The sequence below is a fragment of the Triticum aestivum genome, chromosome 3A (assembly GCF_018294505.1).
Source record: "Triticum aestivum cultivar Chinese Spring chromosome 3A, IWGSC CS RefSeq v2.1, whole genome shotgun sequence".
Lineage (NCBI taxonomy): Eukaryota > Viridiplantae > Streptophyta > Magnoliopsida > Poales > Poaceae > Triticum > Triticum aestivum.
The window spans coordinates 472,272,803-472,299,429 of record NC_057800.1 but is presented as its reverse complement, the minus strand read 5'-3'; the positions used below and the strand labels follow the sequence as shown (position 1 = coordinate 472,299,429).

Below are 26,627 nucleotides of genomic sequence, written 5' to 3'. Positions count from 1 at the left end.
CTCTCTGAAATTCAATTCAGAAACTTGTGCTCCAAAGCAACCCCAATTTTTCTTGCCCAGAAAAATCTGAAATAATTCCTGAATATTCTTAGAACCTTGGAACACCTTACCATGTGAAAAATTGCAGGACTTTTTGGAATATTTTTGCTATAGAAAATCATTTCTCTTCTGGCCCAAAATCCCAGTTTGTACAGCAAGTACATTTTCCCTTGAGCTTTTGGCCCTGATCTTTCTTGAGCTTAAACACCCTCCTAAGAAACCCTAAAACCCAGGAGATCAGCCCTAATGGCCTTCTAGAAGGTGGCTTAACTTGGCAACCAAGTTTCTGGTCAAAAACTTGCCAACTTGGTTAAGTCAAATCTGGTCGGTCTGAGCATGAGCTATCACCACTCCTAGACTAAACACTGCATGGACAAGCGCGTAGACAAGGTTTGGCTGCCCTTGGGCGTCGTCTTGACCATGCCAGCTTGGTGACCGTGTGAAGACACTACGCCTAGCAACGTCTCGACGCGCTCTGGCTGGCGCTTTCCTCTCTGTTTCACGCGTGCTTGTTCCAGCGCTCGCCGACGACTGCCGCGCTGCACCAACAGCGTCGACCCATCACCCTTGACCGCTCCCTGGCGCTCGCCGACGCCGGAGCCGCCGCAGCAAGCACGGGCCGTTGTGGCCAAAATGCCACAGTGTGCACACGCGCTTGTCCACTTCCTTCACCGCCTCCCATGCTCATCCGCGAGCATGGGCAAGCTCCTGCGTTGACACTGAGCGTTTGCCCCCTCACATTGGAGCTTCTCGTTGCCGTTCGCCGCGTGTCCAGAGAGCTCCAGCAGCGACACATCCCCCATCACTCCGGTTATATATAGCGACCCCGCCTCGAATCCTAGCCAAGCACCACTCCACACCACCTCCAAAAGCACGTAGAACGACCCCAACTCGGTCGGGCAGGCCTCTGGCCGTCGCCTCGACCAGAGGACTCCAGCGACCTCCGCAGTCCAACCGCCGCTCTCCAATGCCCCTCGAGCTCAAGCAACTGCTTGGGCGGGGCATTGGGGGTCTGCTACTGCTGCCTGGACACCGCTGAGCCCTTGGAGCCGCCTCTAGCCTCCGTCTTACACCACTCTGGCGAACTCCGTCCGCCACCGTAACTTGCGAGCTCGACCGCGAGCAGCTCCGTCCACCCCACGCCAAGCTATGGGTACAGGCAGGTGCGCCACGAGCCCCGCTTCAATCCTATCCCTCTAGCCTAGCCCCAAACCCCCTCATCGCTGGCGTGAGCTCCGGTGAAGCCCCGCCTCTCTCTGATCTTGCGCTCCCCTCTCTCCTAACGCGCGGGGCCCACCTGTCGGTCTCACCACTCGCGCCCGAAGCAGTACGAGTGGAGGCACCTTTCCCGTTTACGCCTTCGACGTCGCCCCCTGGCTTTCTGTTTAATTCAAATATTATTCAGAAATTTGACTAAAATTTGACCAGCCACCATTTCTAAACCATAAGTCCAAATGATTTGATTCTTTTTACATTGTCTTTGTTTTAGAAAGCTCTAGCAGCACACCAAAGGGTGGATTTTTCCTTGCTATCTAGAATTTCTGGTGCTTTTCAGATAGGTTTTTGATAATTATTTTTGTGGTTTTAAATTCTTTTCAGAAGGAGAAGCTTGTCTTGAAGCAAACCAAGAGGGGTGTGATCCTCCTCTACACTAAGGTAAGCTACGCCAGCATTTGGATGGTGTTATTTTAATATCTATGATTTTCTACTTGAATATGAGTTCTTGTTTGCATTTAAAATTTGATAAATAAATTTGGTTAATTGCTAGTTACTTTATCCTGCTTGATATGCTTGTTTTAGTTACTGGTTGAATGCATGAACTTGTTTGGCTAAGTATAGCAAGATTTTGCACTAGACATATTGCTATGGAAATTAATGATAGTTATTTTATTAAGTGATATTTTCTATTAAAAGATGAACTAATAAAAATATTGCTTGATAATAAAAATGAGTTATTGCCAGAGAAGTTTTGATTCTGAGTATTGCAAGATATTTATGTTGTTTGATCCATGACTAGGAGTTGTTTGCCTTGCATGACGAGTAGTTGCATGATTATGGTATTATACCATGTCATTGATAAAAAGTTTTTATCAAAGCTAAACTTGATTAAGTTCAACTTGAATATGATGTTGATCACATCATGGTGCCACTGAATTGGGTTTTTAATTCAGTGCGACCACATTTACCTAGTGGGAAGGTCTTGATTCGGTCATTTGTTGTGGCTCTCACCGGTGCCTTCCGCGAGGGAAGGTTATGGGGCGTGCATACCCTGGCCCGGCAGGCAGCCATAACCTTGTGTGCTCGTTTTTGTTTTTATGGTACCTTGTCCCCGTTTGGGACCGTTTTGCCACGACGGTGGCCATTGGTGTCTTTGGTAGACACGGGGCCACCCAAGACCTAGCCCTGAGAGGGAGTTGGTCGGAGTGGCCGAGGAGAGTGCATGACAAAGGGAGGGTTTCGTTAGAATGCTTTGGTCCACCCGAATGGGCATGCGAGGCCAGGTGTTCCGTAGTGTGGGTAAAGTGCGCTACCTCTACAAAGTGTATTTAATCTATCGGTAGCCGCGTCCTCGGTTATGGGCATAACTCGTGAGTAAGTCACACCATGGATCCACTTTTATAATAAATCTTGCAAACTAAGTGATTGTTGTGATGCATTGTTTCATGGTGAATCATGAACTCTTAAGGTGTTCAGGAGTGATTGGTTTCAGGTGTGACCCCGGTATGGTCACCGTTTGGTTACGAGGTAACCGTCTGGTAAGCGAGTCCATGAGACTCGGAGCACGTAGTGTTTGCATTGCATCGGTAGTATTTCTTGTATTGATTTAATCTGATTAATTATCATGATATTGTCTGTCATCGTGCTTATGTTTGTTGTGAGCTTGCAAGTATATTCAATGTACTGACCTGGCGTGTTATGCCAGCTTTCAGGCAAGTCGGTTTGCATCGGAGCGCATCTCGTGTCTAGGCCATGTCCATGTCGGTGTCCTTGTGCTATGGAGTTCCACTTCGTCGTTCTTCCGCTGCCGCGTAGTTCGTGTGATCGAGGCCCCCGTCATGTTCATTAATTAATATACATACTGTCCAGCAGCACCGGGTGTGCCGCTTGGCCTCATATCTCGATGTAATATCAGACCTATGTAATCCGCTAGCATCAATAAAGCGGTTGTTTATGTACCATGTTGTTGTGTATTGCCAGAAGACTTGATCTCTGGGCTGGCAATGCAGGGTAAACCGGTTGTTCTGAGCCGGGGTGCCACATCTCGGTTGTGATTCGACGCCGGAGTGTGTCCCAGGATCAAGCTCCTGAGCATTGGCCGCTGCCTACTAAGGTGGTCATGGACGTCCAACACAACATCCAGAAGCTCCTCATCGCCGGATGAAGAATCATCCGAGTCACAAATGAAATTGTGGAAAAAGAGCTCGTCGACAGAGTCCATTGGTACCTTGTGGGCAAACTGTCGAACAACTTGCGGGCGTGGTGGAAGAAGCTGGCCAGTGAAGAGCCTCGCGCCTTCCCTGGACCAGGTAGCAGGTCTGTCAGCGTCCGGCGAGCATGCGGGCGTCTGGCGAGCGAGGTCCCCACGCTTGGGTACTGCACGCGGCGGGGGTAGTGGTGGCGGCGACGTCGGGGGTGCCGCGACGGTGGTATGGCGAAGCGGTGGCGACGACGACGGGCGACGGGAGATGTGCTTGGGGGTGGGGGCCGTGCGTGCGGACGCATGTGCGGCGGCACGGGGATGACCGGGTTTGTTGGGCGTTGATGGGAGGAAGATGGAGTGGCTATATGCCACCGACCGGCGGGCCAGAGGGAGGAGTAGACGGGCGTCACGCGTGTTCGTTTCGTGTCCGCGCCGATGCAAACGATTTGGCCTGGAATGGATCATGTGGCGGGCAAAAAGCAAATGCGCGTCCGTTTGATCGACTTTTTTGTGTAAACGAAATGGGTTGGCGCGTTGAAATTGCTCTAACACATTCTCACAAGGAGACTTTTGTTTTTAGTCGACTCCACGAGGAGATTTTTGTTTTTAGTCGACTCCATGAGGAGATTTTTGTTTTTAATCGACTCCACGAGGAGACAGGAGGCCCCACCCACCATCATCCGTCATCACGTGCACGACCGATGTCCCAAACCAAACCACCAAAGTCGCCTGGCGGCCGCAGGTCACGCAGAGCCGCGCCCCGCAGAAGATCCCGGCCAGTTCTTGTATCCGCCCGCGCTTCGTCCAATGATCCACCTTCGTACGGGAGGAGCAATCCTATGAACACAACACACGCGCCAGCAGCAACCCCGCGACCCCCAGCCACTACTAGTACTAGTCAAAAGCACAAAAGCCACCCCAGAAGATCAAACCCCAAGAAATCCAAGCACCCACTAATTATTCCACACCCCCCGCATCGATCCACAAATATTCCCCGCACACAACAACAAAACAACGCAGCAGCAGCAGCAGCGGCCAGAATAGAAAAGAAGGCAATAAAAGGTGCCCGAACCCGCGACGAAAAAGAAAGAGGGGGAGAAAAAAGGGTTTGGTTTTTATTAAGCGAGAGGAGGAGGCGAGCAGCAGCAGTAGTACTCTTACTACCCTAGCTAGCATACGATGGAAGCGATCCAAATCGGAACCCAATCCCAAAGGCGCATGAATGATCCACCAGCTCCAGCAGTGGCCCTCCCTGTTGCTGCCTCCGCCTTCCTCCCGCTGCTGCTGCTGCTGTTCCTGTTTTTCTTTCCCCCACATCCCAATCTCCCCTCTCGTGCGCCTCGTCCCCCGTTGTTCGTAGTGTTCAAGTCATCATCATTAGTACTAGTATTAACTGTCCAGCTCCGCTTCGTGGCGAAGAAGATCCGGCCGCACATCGATTCGACTTTTCCTCGCCTCGCCTGGGGCATATAGTGGGAAAGTGCCGCATTCGCTCCTGTTTCTTGGTGCGGGGAAAACCCTACGGGAGGGGAAAGCTTCTGGGTTCCTCTGCTGGAGTTTGGATCTAGGTTTCGGTCCTCGCCGCCATGGACGCCGCCGGCGCCGGAGACGGGCCGCCGCGGGAGGCGCCGGAGGAGAGGACGCCCCAGACCCCTGCGCCGCCGGCCGTGGCCGCCCCGGCCTCCGCCTCCGGGGGCGCCGCGGGCCCTTCTGGCTCCGGGGAGAAGCCGGTGAAGCGCATGATGAAGACCCCCTACCAGCTCGATGTTCTCGAACAGACGTATTTAGGTGCGTGGATTTCGATGTTTTGGGTTCTGCAGAATTTTTTGGGTTGCGTTTCATTCAGCTTTTTTCACGAGGATTCGGTTCATCGTTTTCGTTTCCTGCAGCGGAGCAGTACCCCTCGGAGGCCATGCGCGCCGAGCTGTCAGTGAAGATAGGCCTGTCAGACAGGCAGCTGCAAATGTGGTTCTGCCACAGGCGGCTCAAGGACCGCAAGCCGCCGGCCAAGAGGCAACGGCGGGACGAAGAGGGCCCAGCAACACCTGTGCCCGTGCCACCGCCTGTGTTGCCGCTACAGGCAATGCCGCTGGCGAGCACCGACCTTATGATGAGCGCCGGCAGTCCTTATGACGAGCCGCTGCTGCCCCTTGCTCACTCCCGTAGGGGAGCTGGACGGTCTTCGGCAGTGCCCAGGATTTCTGCACCTGACATTGGGAGGGACATTGGGAGGAGGTATTATGAGCCATTGCCTGTTATGCTGCCACCACCCGTGGCGCCGATGCAGTTCAGGCAAGCTGAGCTCAGGGTGATTACTTCTGTTGAGTCACAGCTTGGGGAACCGTTGAGGGAGGATGGACCCGTCCTCGGTGTCGATTTTGATCCGCTTCCTCCAGGCGCCTTTGGTGCACCAATCGGTACTTTTCCTAAAATCTATAGTTATTGTGTTCAACATGAGGATTTTGAGCTAAAGAATGCCCAAGCTAATTTGTAGTTGAACTGGGTGGGAACTTTCAGGTCTCATTTGTCCGTGCTTAGTGTGATTTTGCATTCAGGTTTTTTATGTAGACTACTCTTAAACCCATTAATCTTATGCATCGTTTTCTCTATAATGGATTAATGGTGAAGACTTGAATTTAGTTATTATTTGTTACTTCTGTAACTTCCTTTTACTGGGAACTGGAGAGTAATAGTATGGGATTGGAGTGACCGGATGAGTCATTATCTAATAATGAAAAGTAACTGTAGATTATATGTTGGAGAAGAATGATTGATCAACATAAAGCGGAAATGAAAAGTAAGACAAAACATCCCTTCGAGCTTGGATTAAGAGGGCCATGTAGTATAAGACTAAATTGCTAATTTCCTTCTAGTGAGGAGTGATTTAGATAATAACTACTCCTACATATCATAGGATCTTATCAAACAAAGACGAATAACCTTTTTATAAAATAATTTCACTGTCAACCTTGAACTTAAGCAGAAGTTCACTTTTCGATCCTCAAGTCTAAAGCCATTTGATTCGTAGCCTTGAAACATTGAAATCGTCCATTTTTACCCTTGCCCTTGGGTAGTTACACAAGTGCTGATGTGGCTGCCACGTGTCCACCACATCACTGCCATGTCGTAGCAATGTACCAAGTTCCGTTTATTGATATGTTTTCACCGATTTTTCTTAGCATCTGGTGATTTTTTTTTATTATCTTAAATGGTGGAGCTTGTTGGATTTTCGGAACTTGTTCACGTCACTTAAAAGTTAAACTAATGAAAATGAAACCATAAGGGTGAAAATGGATGGTTTCAATAGTTTGAGGTGGCAAGTCATACGGTTTAGAGTTTTAAGGTAGAAAACTGAACTTTTGACAAGTAGACCTTTTTCCTCCTTTGAATGAAATACACAGCAAAAAATAAGGAACATTAGTCGGTAATAACATTCCACCATCACCCTATGGAAAGTGGTTTACACTGGATCAATCTGTAACACGAAATCCTAAAGTGCCTTGATCAGTGATCAGTTGACTTGCTCAGTGCCGCTTTCCTATGACATCTGTGTGTGTGTGTGTGTGTGTGTGTAAGAGAGAGAGAGAGAGAGCTTTACTACCTTCAGATTGAGCAGACATAGCTGCTGCATACCGATGACTAAGTGTGCAGGGGTGAGCTATGGGCGTGTGTGCGGCAAGCTGCCCACCACCCGAAGTCTGTAAATCTGATCTAGTGGCTAAAATGCGAGTTTGCATGACAGCACCTTGTGTGGGGGTGTTTCATTAGACTCTTCCAGATTATTGTTATACAAGTAAAAAAATAGATACACAGTCAAGCAATCGCCTAATGAAATATAACTAAGGCCTGTACCATTGAGCTTCTCTGTTTGGCGAAAGAAGATTCATGTGTGGTATCTATTGATAGCATGGACAGAGTCACCATTTATTCATAATTTCATATCCTTCTGATTGCTGACATACTTTTCTCACGCAGTTCCGGAGCAGCAAAAGCAGCCTGTCCGATCATATGACGCAAAGATATTTTCTAGGCATGATCCGAATCTCTTAAAGGTAAATATTTAGGAAACTTGCATAAGTAAGTTCATGTATCTTAGTGCCTTATAAGCTTGTAGTGGATTTTCGTCACTGCAAAAATTGTTTCTGTAAGCTACCATTGAGATAATTTTATATGGTAGTTATGAGTTGACATTGTAGTCCATTGTTACATTGTTGGTTTGTATTACTTTTCAGCATATGGATATCATGGTAACTATGCTAATCTATTAGCCCCGATCCAGGAAGTGTATTGTTGTTCCAATGAAATGAGTCCAGTGTATTGTGCTTAACACCAACAACGGAGATTTCATGATCTGGAGTAGGCCATGTATTTGGATCTACCAAATGGTAAAAAACGTTGGTGCCAACATGTGTTGATATGGCATCGTTACTGTGTAGTGCGGGTGTCTTGTCAACGTCATGCACAACCCTTACTAAAAGGGAAATAACACCGAGTTTCGATGCATGCATTGGTTGTGCTCAACTGCAGTTCCAGGTTTTATATGGCCATATTTAGTGGGAACACTTGCTCTCTTTATGCGTGTTACTTCATTGATGTACGTGTGACTCGTTGATACCTTTTCCATTGAAGTTCTCCCTTATCCAATGTTCCTTCTTATTTATAACTATCTTCTCAGCGAGTCTACCACTATCTTGTTCTAATCATCTGTGCCGTGATCTTTATTTTGAGGACTGAAAGTGAGAGCACTGTTGGTGCGATATTTTATTCTAAGGCTTGAGTCCCCCTCCCCCCTCGATTTCTTTCTCAAACCCACCTCTAATTGTTTATGCATCTTTTCCCCCACCAGGTGTCCTCATTTTTGCCCAGCATGGAGCACCCTTTTGTTCCGAATTCGTTTGCTGGGAAGAGAAAATCAACGGTTGGTAATCCACCACCTCAAGTTCACCCTCATGGTGGATCGAGGGCAGTTCATGAGTATCAATTTCTTCCTGAGCAGCCAAGTGATACGTACGAGAGAGCAAGTAGATCTCATTACTATGACACTCCGGTTGAAGCTTCAAATTCGAGGATTCCATCTCTCACTCCAGGACCGCACCTTCTCCATGGATCTGAGGATATGGTGCCTGGTTATGCTTTTGAAGGCCAAGGTCTTCTGCCTCAATCTGGCAGGCCTCAGGTGTTTCCTGCAGTATCGACAGATTACGAGATGAATCAATCTAATAGCAACATTAATTCTGTGCCAGTCGATGGTCAATTTGGTAGTTCTCATGTTGCTGGCTTTGAAGACCCACTTATATCATCGGAAACAAGGGCTTATCATGATGAAGATGCTTCTCGAGTGGATAGGAAGCGAAAAGTATGTTTCTCTCTAACCTCATATATGCATCTTTTTCTTCAGCCTTGGACATTTGTGAGCATATTGAATTTATCTGGCATGTTCTTCAGCATAACGAGGAAGCAAAAATTGCAAAGGAAGTCGAAGCTCATGAAAAGCGGATTAGGAAGGAGCTTGAAAAACAAGACATATTGAGGAGAAAGGTATCTGCTTGTTTTCAATTGATGGATATCATCAGCATATACTATTTGGCTTGAAAGTCATTTATGGTTTCATGTCCTTGCAGAGAGAGGAACAAATGCGCAAGGAAATGGAGAGACATGATCGTGAAAGGAGAAAAGAAGAGGAGCGATTGCTTCGCGAGAGGCAAAGAGAGGAAGAGAGGTTCCAAAGGGAGCAAAGGCGGGAACATGAGCGCATGGAGAAGTTTTTGCAGAAGCAATCTAGACGAGTTAGTTTTTTTGTTCCTTTGAAATAAACTGTAACCCAGATATAGTACTATACTATATGTAGCACTAATTCTGTTTAGCATTAAGATCTGTCTACATATTTGCAGGCAGAGAAACAAAGACAAAAGGAGGAACTCAGAAAAGAGAAAGAGATGGCTAGGCAGAAGGCTGCTAATGAAAGGGCCACAGCACGAAGAATTGCACGGGAGTATATGGAGCTTGTGGAAGATGAGCGCTTGGAGCTAATGGAATTGGCTGCGCAAAGCAAAGGGTTACCCTCAATGCTTTGTCTTGATAGTGACACATTGCAGCAGCTGGATTCATTCCGAGGTATGCGTATTAAGTTTTAATTTTAACTTCTTAATACTACACGCCACCGAAGGTCACTTCTAATGTATTTGTAGGAAATAAATCTATTCTCATGTATCCATAGTACAATATAACTAGCACATTAAGATGGACTGAGAAACGTTAGTATATAACACTGTAACACATCTATTAAATTTCTGGGTGAAGCTTGACCACTGAAAAATGTAATATACTTGTTTTTGTAGGGTTAATGAATGCAGATTCATAATAGAGTATAAATCTGTCGAGGCTTGTTTTCAACTTCTACTTTCAGTAAAATTAGATTTATCAAACTAGCCTTAGATCCTAATCACCTAAAGCTTTTTTGGTTAGGTTTGCATATGATCAGGAAAAAACAATATACTTTTTACTAAAAGTCAGCACGAGTGATCCTAAAAATAATTCTTACATGTTTCGTTTCGGTAAACTCAGATGTAGATATCTAGAACACTCTTCTTACCAAGGTGTTCATTCTGTACTATTGTAAGTGAAATACAACAAAATCAAACAACTCCCAAATCGTGCACAAGAACTCATAGTTGAAAATCCACCTCTAAAATTTATTGCCTAAAGAACTGATTAAAGTTAAATGGTGTCTAGTGATCTGAAGTCCGAGTGATTCATTTAATTAGTTAGTACTCGTTTGGTTGTGTATATATCCTTTTACGTATGAGTTATGACAGTATCAAAGAAGGGAAAATCTAAATGGTCATTACTGGAGGAAGAGAGCTATGCATGCATGCAGAATCTTACACCTCATACTGACATCACCGACATATTGTACTAAATCCGAGTTTTTGATATGATTTATCTCAAACCGTTAATCCGATTAGCAATCCATCTTTATTTGTGAGTTTGTCTTGATTAGGGCTTCAAAACAAGACCCCATGTTGTTTCGTTTTGATGAATGTTTTTTTGTGGCGCCAGTTCCCAGATTATAGTACCACTGTTGCCATGTTAGCAGTTAACAGTTGCCACATTATAGTGTATGGTTCCAGGCAAATGGCAAAAGTTTATATGTTCTTAGGAAATGCAGTGTTTATGTAGAAACTAGAGTGAGTATTCAAGTGTTAAGAACATTTAAGAGATGGTAAAAACCCTAGGAGTCCTATCATGCAAATCCTTACAGTAGTGGCAACCTGGTAGCCAGGTTATTATAATCTGGTAAATACGTGGCTATAATCTGGCAATCGTTGACGAAAAAAGAAGTCATCGAAACATGTGAACATGGGATCTAGCTTCGAAGATCTCGCCGCAACAAAGCCAATGGTGAAACTGATCGTCAATTGGATTAGTGGTTCGGGAGATATAAGTTTTTAGTTTTAAGAGTTGAGAGAATGTTGCTGATGTCATGCTTACATACTACATGCACACTTCCTCTCTGTTTGCTGCATACATGCATTAGGGGAAAAAAATGGGGCGGCGCCGTGTAAGAGTAGGGTGGGTAAGCTCGCCATGTAGAAATAGATGTGCAACGTCGGCTGCATGCTTTTGTTTAACGCATCATTGTTCCAACACGTGAAGTCTAACTGCACATTGCATTTTTCACCCCCCCCCCCCCCGCCCCGCATTCTTCTTCCAGGCATGTTGAGCCAATTCCCCCCTGAAATGGTGAGATTGAAGGTGCCATTGTCGATAAAGCCTTGGACAGGATCCGAGGAAAGTGTTGGAAAGCTTTTGATGGTAATGGTCTGATTCTTATATATGGTTGTTGCAAAGAGATGTTACATTACACATGCTGCAAAGTGTTGCTTTTATCTTATCAAGAAATCACATATATGTTGCGTTCTTGGTTGTATATCTTTCCTTGTCTTTGACTGTTTGTCAAGTGCATGTGGTAAATACTCCTCTTAATACATTCGAATCAGGTCAATGTGGATATAAACGACGCACCATGATCACTTCTTTTCCAGAGTAACGCATACCATATTCTAGCATTCCATTGCCCCAAGAGATATTAAACCCAGAAGCATTGGACTAGCTTGTTGTTTTATTGAAAAGACATGTTCTGATCTTGTTTTAGATATTTCCATTAGGTGTTGTAGTGTCAAACTGCCAACAGATAGTTAGAACACTTCATTTAATTACTGGACTATGTAGTAAGTTCATATTCATCTGTTAGTTATGTGCTTAGCTCAGTACATCTTTTGCAATTAACATTCTATCGGATAGAACTGCTGGTAATTTTTAAGCTAATGCGCATGCTATTCTAAATTCCGAGTTAGATAGTTCAGTTATGTGTTGCAGTGAAACTGTTGCTATATGAATTGCAGGTGTGGAAATTCTTGATTACTTTTGCTGATGTCCTCGAGCTTTCTTCAGTTACACTTGATGAGTTTATTCAGTCTCTTCATGATTATGTAAGTGTTTTCTTTGGAGAGGGTAATTATCTGCCCTGGACTGTTCTAGTAAAAGGGACTAGGGGGGTGAATATATTTGTATTGTTTACTTGCTATATTAGGCACAAGAACTTGTATCAACATGTTTGCTGCAAAAAGTTATCACAGTACTAATATTTATAAATTTACAAGCACATTTTTGATAAACATTGACGATCAAACTTGGACCTGATGGACCTTGCAAACCAAACATTGATAGGTTTTTGTATCTAATGTTTGCCATGAATTTGGTTTGTTATTGGCTACTCTGCTGTTTCCATCAATTTTATAGGTGCTATGTAACTTCACTCATCTCTTCTGGCTACCTTTTCTTGTAGATGTTGGTGAAGGCAATAATAGCCTAATAAGTAACGCCATGAGTTAGCTTACTGGATTTGTTTTGTAGGATTCAAGGTTGTTGGGGGAATTGCATGTTGCTCTTCTGAAATCTATCATAAAGGATATCGAGGATGTCGCCCGAACTCCATCGGTTGCATTGGGGGTAAATCCAGGAGGTGGCCATCCACAAATTGTTGAAGGGGTGTGTGTGTGCAGATATCCTGAAAGCTCTGATTGTTCCTTCAGATTATTTGTTGTTTGCATGAGATTTATATATTTTAAACCTTTTTACAGGCATATTCTTGGGGATTCAATATACGTAACTGGCAGCGCCACCTCAATCTTCTTACCTGGCCTGAAATTTTACGGCAGTTTGCTTTATCTGCTGGTTTTGGACCTCAACTGAAGAAAAGGAATGCTGAAGATGTTTTTTATCGTGATGAAAATGAGGTTTGTATGCCATCTCATACTTGTGCATGACAAGAAACACTTCTGGAAGAGTTTTAACAAGATTCATATAAAATTTGATATATAGGGCCAGGATGGTCAGAATGTCATATCCGCTCTCCGAAATGGCTCAGCAGCCGTGCGTGCTGCCGCTTTGATGAAAGAAAGAGGCTACACCCATCGTCGATCCCGGCATCGCCTTACTCCTGGGACGGTAAAATTTGCTGCTTTCCATGTGCTTTCTCTTGAAGATAGCAGTGGTCTCACAATATTGGAAGTTGCAGAGAAAATCCAGGTATGCAGCATAAAGATATGCTAGCTTTATCATTGCCTTCTGTTCTTCTATCTCTAATTTAATAGATTTATTTGCTTTTTCTCTGTTCAGAAATCTGGACTTAGAGATCTTACCACAAGCAAGACACCTGAGGCATCTATAGCTGCCGCCTTGTCAAGGGATACAAAACTTTTTGAGCGAACTGCTCCTTCGACATATTGTGTAAAGTCCCCTTACAGAAAAGATCCAGCTGATTCTGAGCCTGTGTTGTCAGCAGCACGTGAAAAAATTAGGGCTTTTCAGAATGTGCTGTCTGACTCTGAAGCTGAAAAAGAGGTGGATGATGTTGATAGAGACGAGGAATCTGATTGTGATGATGACCCTGACGGTGATGATGTGAATATTGAGGTAGGAGATGAGAAGGACCCCCTTCTTGCTGTTAAAGCACAAGGTGTAGTACCAACTGCGACTAAAGTTGGTGAAGTAAAAGGGGATCCAGATGGTTTGGGTGCTGCATTAACTCGACCAATTAGTTCTACTACATCTCGAAAAGATATCGCCATGCTTTCTTTAGGCGACTCCAGTGCAGTAGGTACTTCAAGTGTTTCACCTCTCAGAGCTTCATCAGATCATCCTGAGGTAATCACTGGTGATGCTGAAGATACACAGATCGATGAAAGCAACCAAGGTGAGTCTTGGGTACAGGGACTAGCAGAAGGTGACTATTGTGATCTTAGTGTCGAAGAACGTCTAAATGCATTGGTCGCGCTTGTTGGTGTTGCCACTGAAGGGAACTCTATTCGAGCTGTTCTCGAGGTAAAGATTCTTCAACTATCCTTTCAGTTATCACTTTCTTATTAGGCAACACTTGATTATAAGAGTCTTGCAGGAACGTTTGGAAGCAGCGAATGCCATAAAAAAACAAATGTGGGCGGAGGCACAACTTGATAAAAGACGTTCCAAAGAAGAGTTTGCTAGCAAAGTGCAGTATAATTCTTACACGAGTTTAAAGGCTGATGTTATTCCAGAAAATAATGCCACAGAGACTACTCCAACTCCAGTCCGTAATCTTGATATAGACAATGACGAAAATGCAGGGACTTCAAACAATAATGAGATACTTAATCAACAGAGTAATGCTGGCAATGCATCTTATGAAAGGAATGGCACGGGGCAAGAAACCAGTGCAACACCAGATAATTTATCTGCTCAGCAGTATGCATATGCCGATAAAACACGGTCTCAGTTGAAATCATATATTGGTCATAGAGCAGAGCAGCTGTATGTTTACAGATCGCTTCCCCTGGGACAGGATCGGAGACGAAACCGATATTGGCAGTTTTCAACTTCCACATCACCAAATGATCCTGGTTCAGGAAGAATCTTTTTTGAATCGAGAGAGGGATATTGGAGGGTTATTGACTCAGAGGAGGTATTGATTTTGTTTGTATATATTTGAGCTAACCTGGTTATCATACATAACTCAAAACTGCAGTTTACTTGTCAGAACAGAATTCTGGAGAATATGTTGTTATGCTAATGAATATTCTGCTCTCTTTTTTCTGTGTTATAGTTTTTCAAGTATGATTTAACCTAGTTGTTATACAGCACACTTACAATTTTGTAGTTATCAGAACACATTTCTGGAGAGTATGCAAGTACTATTGTTTTATCTTTTTTCTATGTGTTATATTTTTTCAAATATGATGCACTAGTCCACTTTTGAAGATTGATGCTAGCTTTCAGATCGTATGATTTTTCTTGAACCATTTATGCCCTGTTTAGAGTGCTGGAATAATGTAGGATTATTTTATAGGAAACAGTAAATTCCCACAGGAATCGCGGAAACTCCCTTGTTGTTTATAAGTTCGTAGATGTTGACTTTTAACTTACACCTAACTAGTTTGAAGTTGGTTCTGTACTAAATCCCTCTTTTTAGATGAGCATTTGAATTTAGGTATTTACTCGAATCTACATCGTCCTGGAAACAGCCTCTTGCAGAAATGTAGGGAAAGGCTGCGTACAAAAGACCCAAAGTGGCCGGACCCTGCGCAAGCGGGAGCTACGTGCACCGGGCTGCCCTTACACAATATACAGTCTATGCAGTCTGTGCCTACCTTTTGAAATATATAACCTAACGCTGTTTTGTGTCCACAATGCATACACCGTGTAGAAATCTGAAATCTGTTTGCCTCTGTTTCCAATGTTCCTTTTACAGTCAGCCATAGCAGGATACATATAGTGCATCCATCACATCGTCTCTAATCTGTAGATATTCTGTGTAATGAAACTGCAGGTGTTTGATGCTCTGGTAGCTTCCCTTGATACACGTGGCAGCCGGGAGGCACAACTGCACTCGATGCTGCAAAGGGTTGAGTCAACCTTTAAGGAAGGTATTAAGAGGAAACAAGGCGCAGCCATTGAACAATCAGCTGGAAGGTACCTAAAGAATGGAGCTACTGATACAATGCGTGCAAGTTATCGTAGTGAGTTTGGAAGCCCAAGCAGTACTCTTTCCAGTGTCTCTGCTGATAGCGCCACCACATATTCTGATTCGTTCAAAATAGAGCTTGGACGTAATGATGTGGAGAAGATATCTATCTCAAAAAGGGCGGATAGTTTTTTAAAATGGATGTGGAGCGAATGTTGTGATCGCCAACTGACATGTGCCATGAAGTATGGGAAGAAAAGATGCTCTGCACTGATGCATTCTTGTAATTACTGCTATCAGATTTACTTAGCAGAAGAAAGGCACTGCTCGTCTTGCCATAAGACCTTCAAATCCATTTATAATTATTCTGAGCACACGTCACAATGTGAAGAGAAGAGAAGAACTGACCCTAACTGGAAGATGCAAATTGCAGACTATTCTGTTCCAATTGGAATGAGATTGCTCAAGTTGCAGTTAGCTACCATTGAGGTGAAGTTTCTGTTGGTTGTTTGCTTCTCAGTTTAGCTTACTTGTCCACTGTAGCTGTTTGATGATATATTGGTGTTTTTTTACAGGCTTCGATACCATCAGAAGCACTTCAACCTTTTTGGAGTGATGGATATCGGAAATCTTGGGGTGTGAAGTTGCACTCTACCACATCCGTTGTGGAAATATTCCAGGTTCTGCATTTATTTCTCCCTTACTCTGGACATGTGGTTAGATTTTTTTTGTTTGGCAAACATATTGCCTTATGTTAATTGATCTTTGAATATGTTGGCTAGAAGCAATTGTGGTAGATGGTCAAGGCCTTATTAGAAAACAGCCTGAAACATTCATGACAATAAGACTGCATTATTCTGTGTCAGTGAATGTGGGTAATTATTAAATTGCTGAAATAGCTTTGGTTATAACCAGGATTAACCTAACCGTCAAGCTGACTGACCATGGTAGCTTGAACCATGTGGTTTTGAGTTTTGACCACTTCACCAGCAATGCCATCTCTTACTAGCTCCAGCCTTAGCATATATGAATTGAAGCACCAAGGGCAATGCTGATGTAACAGGCATAAACACTTTTCTTGAAGAATTTAGATTGTTTTGACGGCTCATGGCTTCCTATCTTATTACTTCTGTTACTCTCTTTTGGAAACTGGACTATGTTTTTATCGCTCATGGCTTCCTATATACTATTGGAAACTGGCATAGCTTGTTTGATGACTCATGGCTTCTTACTGTTACCCTCTTCCTGGGTATATTTACACGATTCAAGTACAGATGCTGAAAATTGAGTGCATACTGATGGGTTCATTCTTATTTCATTTCTCTACCTTTTCACATAATATCTGTGCTGATGTTCTTCTCTCCCTTGCAGATGTTGACTCTACTGGAAGGTGCAATAAGACGAGACTACCTGTCTTCTGATTTTGAAACATCAAATGAATTGCTTAATAACTCAAAGACAGAAGATATGCCTTCCCAGAATCCTTCCTCATCACCTGGAACTTCTGTACTTCCATGGGTTCCTGACACTACTGCTGCCATCACATTAAGAATGTTAGACCTTGATTATGCTGTTTCATATGTACAGAATCAAAAGAAGGAGAGAGATGGTGGAGATTCCATGGTAAGATAAAGAGAATACTGCTTTTTGTTGTTTGAACTTTAAGTAGTAACTACTGTATAAAATAGCGTACTATAGTTGCAAAAGTATTCAGCCGTACCAGATATGTATAAAATAAGTAGTAACTACTGTATAAAATAACTACTTGGTCTTTTGCTCACTTTGTACCTTCTTGCTCTACTATGCATATGCAATTAAATCATGTATTGTCATCAAATGTTCAAGTTAATGATTTGTTTGTATGACATGTACGTTGCTTTTCATGTTTAATGCTACCATTAGTTGTGTGATTTTTTTTCCCTTCCTGCAGAAGCTTGCATCAAGGTATACTGTTGTTAAGAAGGCACAAGATATAGAGCCATTGGAACCAACTGGTTTTGACCTGTATGATGCAAGGGGGCCTCCCAGTAGTGGCCGCAGGGGTCGTGGAAGAGGAAGTAGAGGAGGTAGCAGGGGAGGAAGAGGTCGAAATCGAGGTGGAAGGATCCCAAGAGGTATTAGCAGCTCATCTAGGATTGAATTTATGGATGAGGATGCTGCATATGAGAAAGCCCCAAGAAAGAACGCACGTCGAGGACGTGGCCGTGGCCGTGGCCGTGGGCGCGGACGTCGAACAGTTAGGCCTCGGCAGCCATTATCTGAGGGCAGAGGCAGATCGATTCCAAAGGCTCATCTGTTGGGAAGCTTCAGCATGCTTAGCAATGTGAAGCCTTCTGCTGTTGAGGAGTCTCCACGAAGCTCAGGTGCAGAAGAGTGGGGCTTGGAGAGCAGAAGACCGTACATCCAAGGTGAAGGTGACGAGAACAGCTCTGGATCCGAATCAGATCAATCAGAAGACAACGGGGAAAACGGCCAGCCCATGGACGAGGAGTATGAGGAGGAGCAGGTTCCAGATTACTCGAGAGCCTATTCTGGTGGATTGAGACCCCTTGCCCATGTCATGATGGATGATGAGACCGAGGATGATGATGAAGATGCTGAAGGGGACGGAGAGGGTGACGAGGAAGAATATGACGTGAACCATGCTTCCGCCGATGTTGATGATGAGATGGACGAGGATGATGATATAGGTGATGATGGGGATGATGGTGGTGATGGAGTTGAGGTGAATGCAGATGAAGATGAAGGCGCGACCTCATACTCGTCAGAGTACAGTGAATAAGAGCTTCTGTCTCCGGTGACCATTTATGCAGGTAGTGATACTGGTGGACAATAATAAGCCTTTTGCCCCTTTTTGGGGGCATAGTGGGCTAGATGTGGAACGGGGAAGCTGTTGCTCGGTAGGTTGGTATGTATGTAGTACAGCAGTCAGGTTTGTATTGGTTATCTGGTGGCACATCATGGTGGCTGCCTCGACAATCTGCCAGTGTAAAAAGTGTGTGCCTTGTTAGTTTACTAATTCGTTGGAGCAGTGCAATTCCCTCATGTGTACAAGTACAATGTGCCCAAGGCAGAGTATAATTTTTATCAGAAGAGCTGCCTCTGTTCTCCGTTGCATGATATTTCTTCTGTCGGGTGCTGAATCTGGATTTTGTTTTCCATTCTCGCAGGGTAGTTAATTAACGCCGTTGGTCACTGATCCGGATAGCTTGGCGGAAGTGGTTTTGGGAACTGATATAAAAATGTTTGTATTTTTGCTCTCCCCAGGCAGGGCTGGGGTGTGGTCCAGTGTTTGACATTTGGAGCATCTCTATCATCGACGCGGTTGAGCAATAACATAAAGCTATAATCGATTGCTAACGACTATGGAGTCTCTCGGGTCAGAGTTGGCATGCCTGGCTTCTCCCATGATTGGGCATGTGTTAGCGTTAACAATGTCTAGTGTAGGCCTGGTTCATGATTACTTTTGCACGATAGATACCGACCTTCCATTTCTCTCGTCTCTTTCGCGCTTAACACCTCTTCGTTTCTCTTGTCATTGGTCGGTCGCACTTAAACACCTCCAGGCAAAACGGTCGCACTTAAACACCTCCAGGAACTTAAACACCTCCAGGCAAAACGGTCGCACTTAAACACCTCCAGGAAAAACAAAACAGACGTAGGTCAGTACAAAAATCTCACGAAATAAAAACAGACACAAATAAAACACGGAAATTAAAAAGCAACACAAAAAAGTGGTACTGATGGCCCCGCCGTCTTCTCGTCAAATCAAATTGTCAGATTTTTTGTGCTGAAACTTGCTCGTTCGGGTTCAAGTTCTAGACTTGAAATGAGCGATCACGTCTTTTTTCCCTCTCACAAGGTGCCTAGGGCAAAGCCTTCCTCCCTCGATCTCCATCGACGAGCCCGTGGATTCACCTCCCCTCCGGTGGTCGGTGGCGGGGAGGGGAATCTTGGTGCCTTGGCTTCGGCTAATAGATCAGTTAGGGGTTTCAATCCTCGCAGGGGCGACGAATGGTGACGCTTCTTTGAGTCGGTCTTCAAGGCTCCAATCCTTCTCAAGTTGATCAGTTGGGATGGATTAGACTGAGCTTCCACGTAGATTTGTGCCAGCTCTTCGGGACGGCGAGATTAGGGTTTTTCATTGTGCGTAAGCAACGACAAGATTTGGTGTCAGATACTTTGGATCAATTCAAAGGTTGTCAACGACGAGTACTTCTCCAGGGCACTAGTCCTTAAGGATACGTGCACGAGTTCTTTTCGGATGTCATCGACAAGGTCAGACCAACTTCGGTATGAACGGCGACATCGATGCGTCGATGACCTGCTCTGGTGCGGCAGTGGTGGTTCGATGGTCCAAATTTTGATGTACTTTTATTCATTTATGTTTGGGATGCTTTGTACTTTTGATCAACCTTTATAATAGATTTGATTCGTTTAAAAAAGTGGTACTCTTTTTTTTGCGAAAATAATTCTTGTATTACTCAATCAAAGTATAACCATGCTTAACAGCGTCTAAAACGACCTATGATCTCGACCCAAACCATACAACAATTCGGCCCTGAGTCCTCCGAAAGTTTGCCAAAATATGACTAGAGAATTACAACTACGACGGATATGAGTAATACAAGAACTACGTTTGGACATGCTTTCTTTGATCTCTGTAATAAGAAAGGCATATTTTGTTCCGTTTGTTTCTTCACTTCTCAACATGTTTACTGCCTACAAGTTGTCACTTTCAATGTCAATTGGCAGATTGCTCCACTGTAGAGATAGCATGAGTCCCTCCCGGATAGCTAGTATCTCAGCTTCCAACACATCATTGCACGAAAACAGATGTCAACAGGAACTGAAAACTATGCCGCCAGTGTGGTCTCGAAGAAGCATACCAATACCATCAATCCCATCCAAAATAGACCCATCTGTGTTTAGCTTAACATGTCCAGCAGCAGGGCGTGACCATGGAGTACTATGAATGGGGGCATTATCACATGTGCGAGCAGTAAGCAGGAAGCACAACTGAACCGGGCCTTTACCTTCACATGATCATCATTTGGGCAGGTCGCAATAGACTGCAAGGAGGATAGATAGCTTGCCAGAAATCTAACAGAAACATCCAATGGAGGGGTGGGCTTTGAGTGCATGATGTCGTTTCTAACATACCAGATTCTCCAGAAGAGCATTAGAAGTCGAACTCTCATTGGCTCATCTAGCTCACAAAGTAACTGAATGAACCATTCTGGACCCGTATTCTTGATTGATTCAACAACATGAAGAGTCCATTCAACATCCAGTGCACACCATAGAAATTTTGCATTTTTGCATGTACAGAAAGTATAGAAAGAATCTTCCTCATCATCACCGCGGATAGGGCATAGCAAGGTAGTTTCCAAATTTTGTTTATGTTTGTTGCACCACGTAGAGAATTATTTGCTAAACGCCAATCGAAACTCAGTAGCTTTGGCGGTGCTTGACACGACCATAGAGCTTTCTAACCTTCACGTCTGCCATCCGTGTGGTGGCTTGAGGAGGCCATGCGCCCATTGTGGAGATCATTAGAAGCCAATCTTTACGCACTCCTCACATTGAAAACACCCCATGGATATTCGGTCCACTCCAGAATTCCATTCATTTGTCAAACGTAACTTGATTGCTGATATGTCTCCAATGTATCTATAATTTTTGATTGTTTCATGCTGTTATATTATCATCCTTGGATGTTTTACAACCATTTTATAGCAACTTTATATCATTTTTTGGGACTAACCTATTGACATAGTGCCCAGTGCCAGTTGCTGTTTTTTCCTTGTTTTTTACTTCGCGGAATATCAATATCAAACGGAGTCCAAACGCAGCGAAACTTTTTGGAGACCGTTTTTGGACCAGAAGACACCCAGTGGGCCAAAGTACCAGAGGGGAGGCCCCGAGGTGGGCACAACCCACCAGGGCGCGCTGATACGTCTCCAATGTATCTATAATTTTTGATTGTTCCATGCTATTATATTATCTGTTTTGAATGTTTTATATGCATTAATATGCTATTTTATATTATTTTTGGGACTAACCTATTGACCTAGAGCCCAGTGCCAGTTTCTGTTTTTTCCTTGTTTTTTAGCTTCACGGAAAAGGAATACCAAACAGAGTCCAAACGGAATAAAACCTTCGCGATGATTTTTCTTGGACCAGAAGACACCTAGGAGACTTGGAGATCAAGTCAAAAGAGCGACGAGGCGGCCACAAGGGTGGAGGGCGCGCCTAGGGGGGGTAGGGCGCGCCCCTAGCTTGTGGGCCCCTCGGTGATCCCCTGACCTAGCTCCGCCTCCTATGTATTCACATATATTCCCAAACCACCAGAAGCATCCACGAAAACACTTTTCCACCGCCGCAACCTTCTGTTCCCATGATATCCCATCTTGGGGCCTTTTCCGGCATCCTACCGGAGGGGGATTCGATCATGGAGGGCATCTGCATCAACTCTATTGCTCTTTCGATGAAGCGTGAGAAGTTTACCTCAGACCTACGGGTCCATAGCTAGCAGCTAGATGGCCTTTTATCTCTCTTGGATTCTCAATACCATGTTCTCCTCGATGTTCTTGGAGATCTATCCGATGTAATCTTATTTTGCTGTGTGTTTGTCGAGATCCGATGAATTGTGTATTTATGATCGACTTAATTATCTATGAATATTATTTGAATCTTATCTGAATTCTTATATGTATATTTGATATCTTTGTAATTCTCTTCGAACTATCAGTTTAGTTTGGCCAACTAGATTGGTTTTTCTTGCAATGGGAGAAGTGCTTAGCTTTGGGTTCAATCTTGCGGTGTCCTCTCTCAGTGACAGTAGGGGCAGCGAGGCACATATTGTATTGTTTCCATCGAGGATAAAAATATGGGGCTTACATCATATTGCTTGAGTTTATTCCTCTGCATCATGTCATCTTACTTAAAGTGTTACTCTGTTCTTCATGAACTTAATACTCTAGATGCAGGCAGGAGTCGGTCGATGTGTGGAGTAATAGTAGTAGATGCACGCATGAGTCGGTCTACTTGACATGGACGTGATGCCTATATTACATAATCATTGCCTTGAATATCGCCATAACTTTGTGCTTTTATATCAATTGCTCGACAGTAATTTGTTCACCCATCGTATTATTTGCCTTCAAGAGAGAAGCCTCTAGTGAAACCTATGCCCCCCAGGTCTATTTTCCACCATATTAGTTTCCGATCTACTATTTTGCAATCTTTATTTTCATATCTATACAACGAAAAACCCAAAAATATTTTATCTTTTGTTAGTTTTACTTATCTATCTCTATTAGATCTCACGTTTGCAAGTGACCATGAAGGGATTGACAACCCCTTTATCATGTTGGGTGCAAGTGTTTGATTGTTTGTGCATGTATTGGTGATTTGTGTGTTCTTCTCCTATTGGATTGATACCTTGGTTCTCAAACTAAGGGAAATACTTATCTCTACTTTGCTGCATCACCCTTTCCTCTTCAAGGGAAAAACCAATGCAAGCTCAAGAAGTAGCAAGAAGAATTTCTGGCGCCGTTGTCGGGGAGATCTACACCAAGTCAAGACATACCAAGTACCCATCATAAAACTCTCATCTCTTGCATTACATTATTCGCCATTCGCGTCTCGTTTTCCTCTCCCCCAAATCTAAAACGATTTTAGAAAAGGATTTTCCCTTTTCTTCGCCCTTCTTCCATTCGTCTTTTCGTTTGCCCCTATGTCTTACTTGGTTTGTTTGCTTGTTTGCTTGGTATAATTTTGTGTTTATTGAAAATCAGAAGCAAAGAGTTTATGGATCCTCATACACTTGCTAATCTTTTTAAAAGATCCAATTATGATGAACCAATTGCTAGTGAGTTGAGTGCACTAGATTATCTTTATGAGGTTTTGCTTGAAATTTGTGAATCCAAAAATTGTGATGAAGTGTTGAAAGAACAAATTTACGAAGTGATTCACGATAGCTCCTTGAATGAAAAGCATGATTGCAATGATATTATTATAAATTCTATTAATGTCAATTGTGTTAATGATATGCAAAACCCTAAGCTTGGGGATGCTAGTTTTGCTATATCCACTATTTGTTGCAATGATCATGATTGGGGGTGATTCTTCTTATAATCTTGAAAATTTATTTAAGCCCCATGATGAATATGAGATTGATAATAATGTTTGCAATAATACTAAAAGCAGGTTTGGAAGAGTGTCAACTTTTGATCCCACATATTTGGATAATGTTCAATCTTATGAAGTTTTTGATAAAAGTGGGTTTGGAGAGGTCATGACTTTAGTTAATGATATTCCCACTATTTTGGAAGAGTGTCAAATTTGCATGCATGTGGATCATGTAGAGAATTTTTTTATGTGATAGATATATTGTTGAATTTGAATATGATCCCACATGTAATTATTTTGAGAGAGGAAAATACGATAGAAAATTTCATGTTACTAAATTACCTCTCGTTATGTTAAGATTGCTATTGTTTCTTTATTCTTCCTTGCACATGCTAGGTTTTTCTTGTTTCGATAATTTGTTTGCTTATAAAATACCTATGCATAGGAAGTATGTTAGACTTAAACTTGTTTTTACATGCTATTTGATGCTCTCTTTGTGCTTCAATTCTTGTCTTTCATGCGAGCATCATTAAAATTATCAATGCCTAGCTAAAAGGCTTTAAAGAAAAGTGCTTTTTGGGAGACAACCTAATATTTTCCTTGATGTTTTGCAATAGATAATTCATCTAGCCTCTGGTTAGATGTGTTTTTGTGTTTTAATTAGTGGTTTTGCCAAGTAAGACCTTTGGGATGGCTTACGGTGATAGTTGATTTGATCTTGCTGAAAAATAGAAACTTTTGCACTCAAGAAAATAATTCTCATTTTTAACAGAAGCGTGATAAAATACTGATTCTTTTTGCAGAAAAATTAAGATACAAATTGCCTTTGTTTGCCTAATTTTTCAAATTTTTTGGAGTTACAGATTACTACAGACTGTTCTGTTTTTGAAAGATTCTGTTTTCTATGTGTTGTTTGCTTATTTTGATGAATCTATGGGTAGTATCGGGGGGTATGAACAATGGAAAATTTGGAATACAATAGATATTACACCAATTTAAATAAAGAATGAGTTCACAACAGTACCATAAGTGATGATTTATTTTCTTATACTAACAAATCTCATGAGATTTTCTGTTGAGTTTTATGTTGTGAAGTTTTCAAGTTTTGGGTAAGGATTTGATGGACTATGGAATAAGGAGTGGCAAGATCCTAAGCTTGGGGATGCCCAAGGTACCCCAAGGTAATATTCAAGGACAACCAAGAGCCGGGGCATCCCCTCTTTTGTCTTCGTCTATCGGTAACTTTACTTGAGGCTATATTTTTATTCACCACATGATATGTGTTTTGCTTGGAGCGTCTTGTATGATATGAGTCTTTGCTTTTTAGTTTGCCACAATCATCCCTACTGTACACACCTTTTGAGAGGGACACACATGAATCGTGATTTATTAGAATACTCTATGTGCTTCACTTATGTCTTTTGAGCTAGGCAATTTTGCTCTAGTGCTTCACTTATATCTTTTTAGAGCACGGTGGTGGTTTTATTTTATAGAAATTGTTGAACTCTCATGCTTCACTTATATTATTTTGAGAGTCTCTAAACAACATGCAATTTTCTTTGGTTATGAATTTAGTCCTAATATGATAGACATCCGAGAGGGATATAATAAAAACTTTCATATAAAGTGCATTGAATACTATGAGAAGTTTGATTCCTTATGATTGTTTTGAGATATGAAGATGGTGATATTAGAGTCATGCTAGTGAGTAATTGTGATTTGGAGAAATACTTGTGTTAAAGTTTGTGATTCCAATAGCATGCATGTATGGTGAACCGTTATGTAACAAAGTTGGAGTATGAGGTATTTTTTGATTGTCGTCCTTATGAGTGGCGATCGGGGACGAGCGATGGTCTTTTCCTAATCTATCCCCCTAGGAGCATGCGCGTAGTACTTTTTTTCGATGACTAATAGATTTTTGCAATAAGTATGTGAGTTCTTTATGACTAATGTTGAGTCCATGGATTATACACACTCTCACCCTTCCACCATTGCTAGTCTCTCTAGTGCCGCACAACTTTCACCGGTACCATACACCCACCATATACCTTCCTCAAAACAAGAACCATACCTACCTATTATGGCATTTCCATAGCCATTCCGAGATATATTGCCATGTAAATTTCCACTATTCCGTTTATTATGACAGGCTTCATCTTTGCCATATTGCTTTGCATGATCATGTAGTTGACATCGTATTTGTGGCAAAGCCACCTTTCATCATTTTTGTACATGTTGCTCTCGAGTCATTGCACATCCCGGTACACCATCGGAGGCATTCATATAGAGTCATATTTTGTTCTAGTATCGAGTTGTAATTTTTGAGTTGTAAGTAAATAAAAGTGTGATGATCTTCATTATTAGAGTATTGTCCCATGTGAGGAAAAAAATAAAAGAGAGGCCAAAAGAAGCCAAACAACAAAAAGAGAGAGAAAAGAGAGAAGGGGCAATGCTACTATCCCTTTTCCACACTTGTGCTTCAAAGTAGCACCATGGTCTTCATGATAGAGAGTCTTCTATGTTGTCACTTTCATATACTAGTGGAAAATTTTCATTATAGAACTTGAGTTGTATATTCCAACGATGGGCTTCCTCAAATTGCCCTAGGTCTTCATGAGCAAGCAAGTTGGATGCACACCCACTTAGTTTCTTTTTGAGCTTTCATACACTTATAGCTCTAGTGCATCCGTTGCATGGCAATCCCTACTCACTCACATTGATATCTATTGATGGACATCTTCATGGCCCGTTGATACGCCTAGTTGATGTGAGACTATCTCCTTCTTTTAGTCTTCTCCACAACCACCATATTCTATTCCACCTATAGTGTTATGTCCATGGCTCACGCTCATGTATTGTGTGGAAGTTGAAAAGGTTTGAGAACACCAAAAGTATGAAACAATTGCTTGGCTTGTCATCGGGGTTTTGCATGATTTGAATATATTGTGTGATGAAGATGGAGCATAGCCAGACTATATGATTTTGTAGGGATAACTTTCTTTGGACATGTTATTTTGAGAAGACATAATT

General features: G+C 42.9%; 1 protein-coding gene across 2 annotated transcripts; it reads left to right on the top strand.

Annotated features, from left to right (window-relative positions):
• The first annotated feature begins 4,373 nt into the window (after positions 1–4,373).
• LOC123061706 (homeobox-DDT domain protein RLT2) lies at positions 4,374–18,556 on the top strand. Of its 2 annotated transcripts, none has more exons than XM_044484916.1 (18): positions 4,374–5,248; positions 5,350–5,877; positions 7,436–7,512; positions 8,307–8,816; positions 8,906–8,998; positions 9,082–9,246; positions 9,352–9,574; positions 11,175–11,275; positions 11,866–11,952; positions 12,377–12,511; positions 12,604–12,759; positions 12,845–13,051; positions 13,142–13,846; positions 13,920–14,462; positions 15,327–15,950; positions 16,037–16,141; positions 16,833–17,084; positions 17,395–18,556. In XM_044484916.1, the coding sequence occupies exons 1-18, from the start codon at positions 5,047–5,049 to the stop codon at positions 18,241–18,243; spliced, it is 5,562 nt and encodes a 1,853-aa protein (XP_044340851.1). In that variant the 5' UTR covers positions 4,374–5,046; the 3' UTR covers positions 18,244–18,556. The 2 variants fall into 2 exon arrangements, with proteins under 2 accessions (XP_044340851.1, XP_044340850.1); XM_044484915.1 differs by having other exon boundaries at positions 4,376–5,248; positions 17,392–18,556.
• Positions 18,557–26,627: the final 8,071 nt, after the last annotated feature.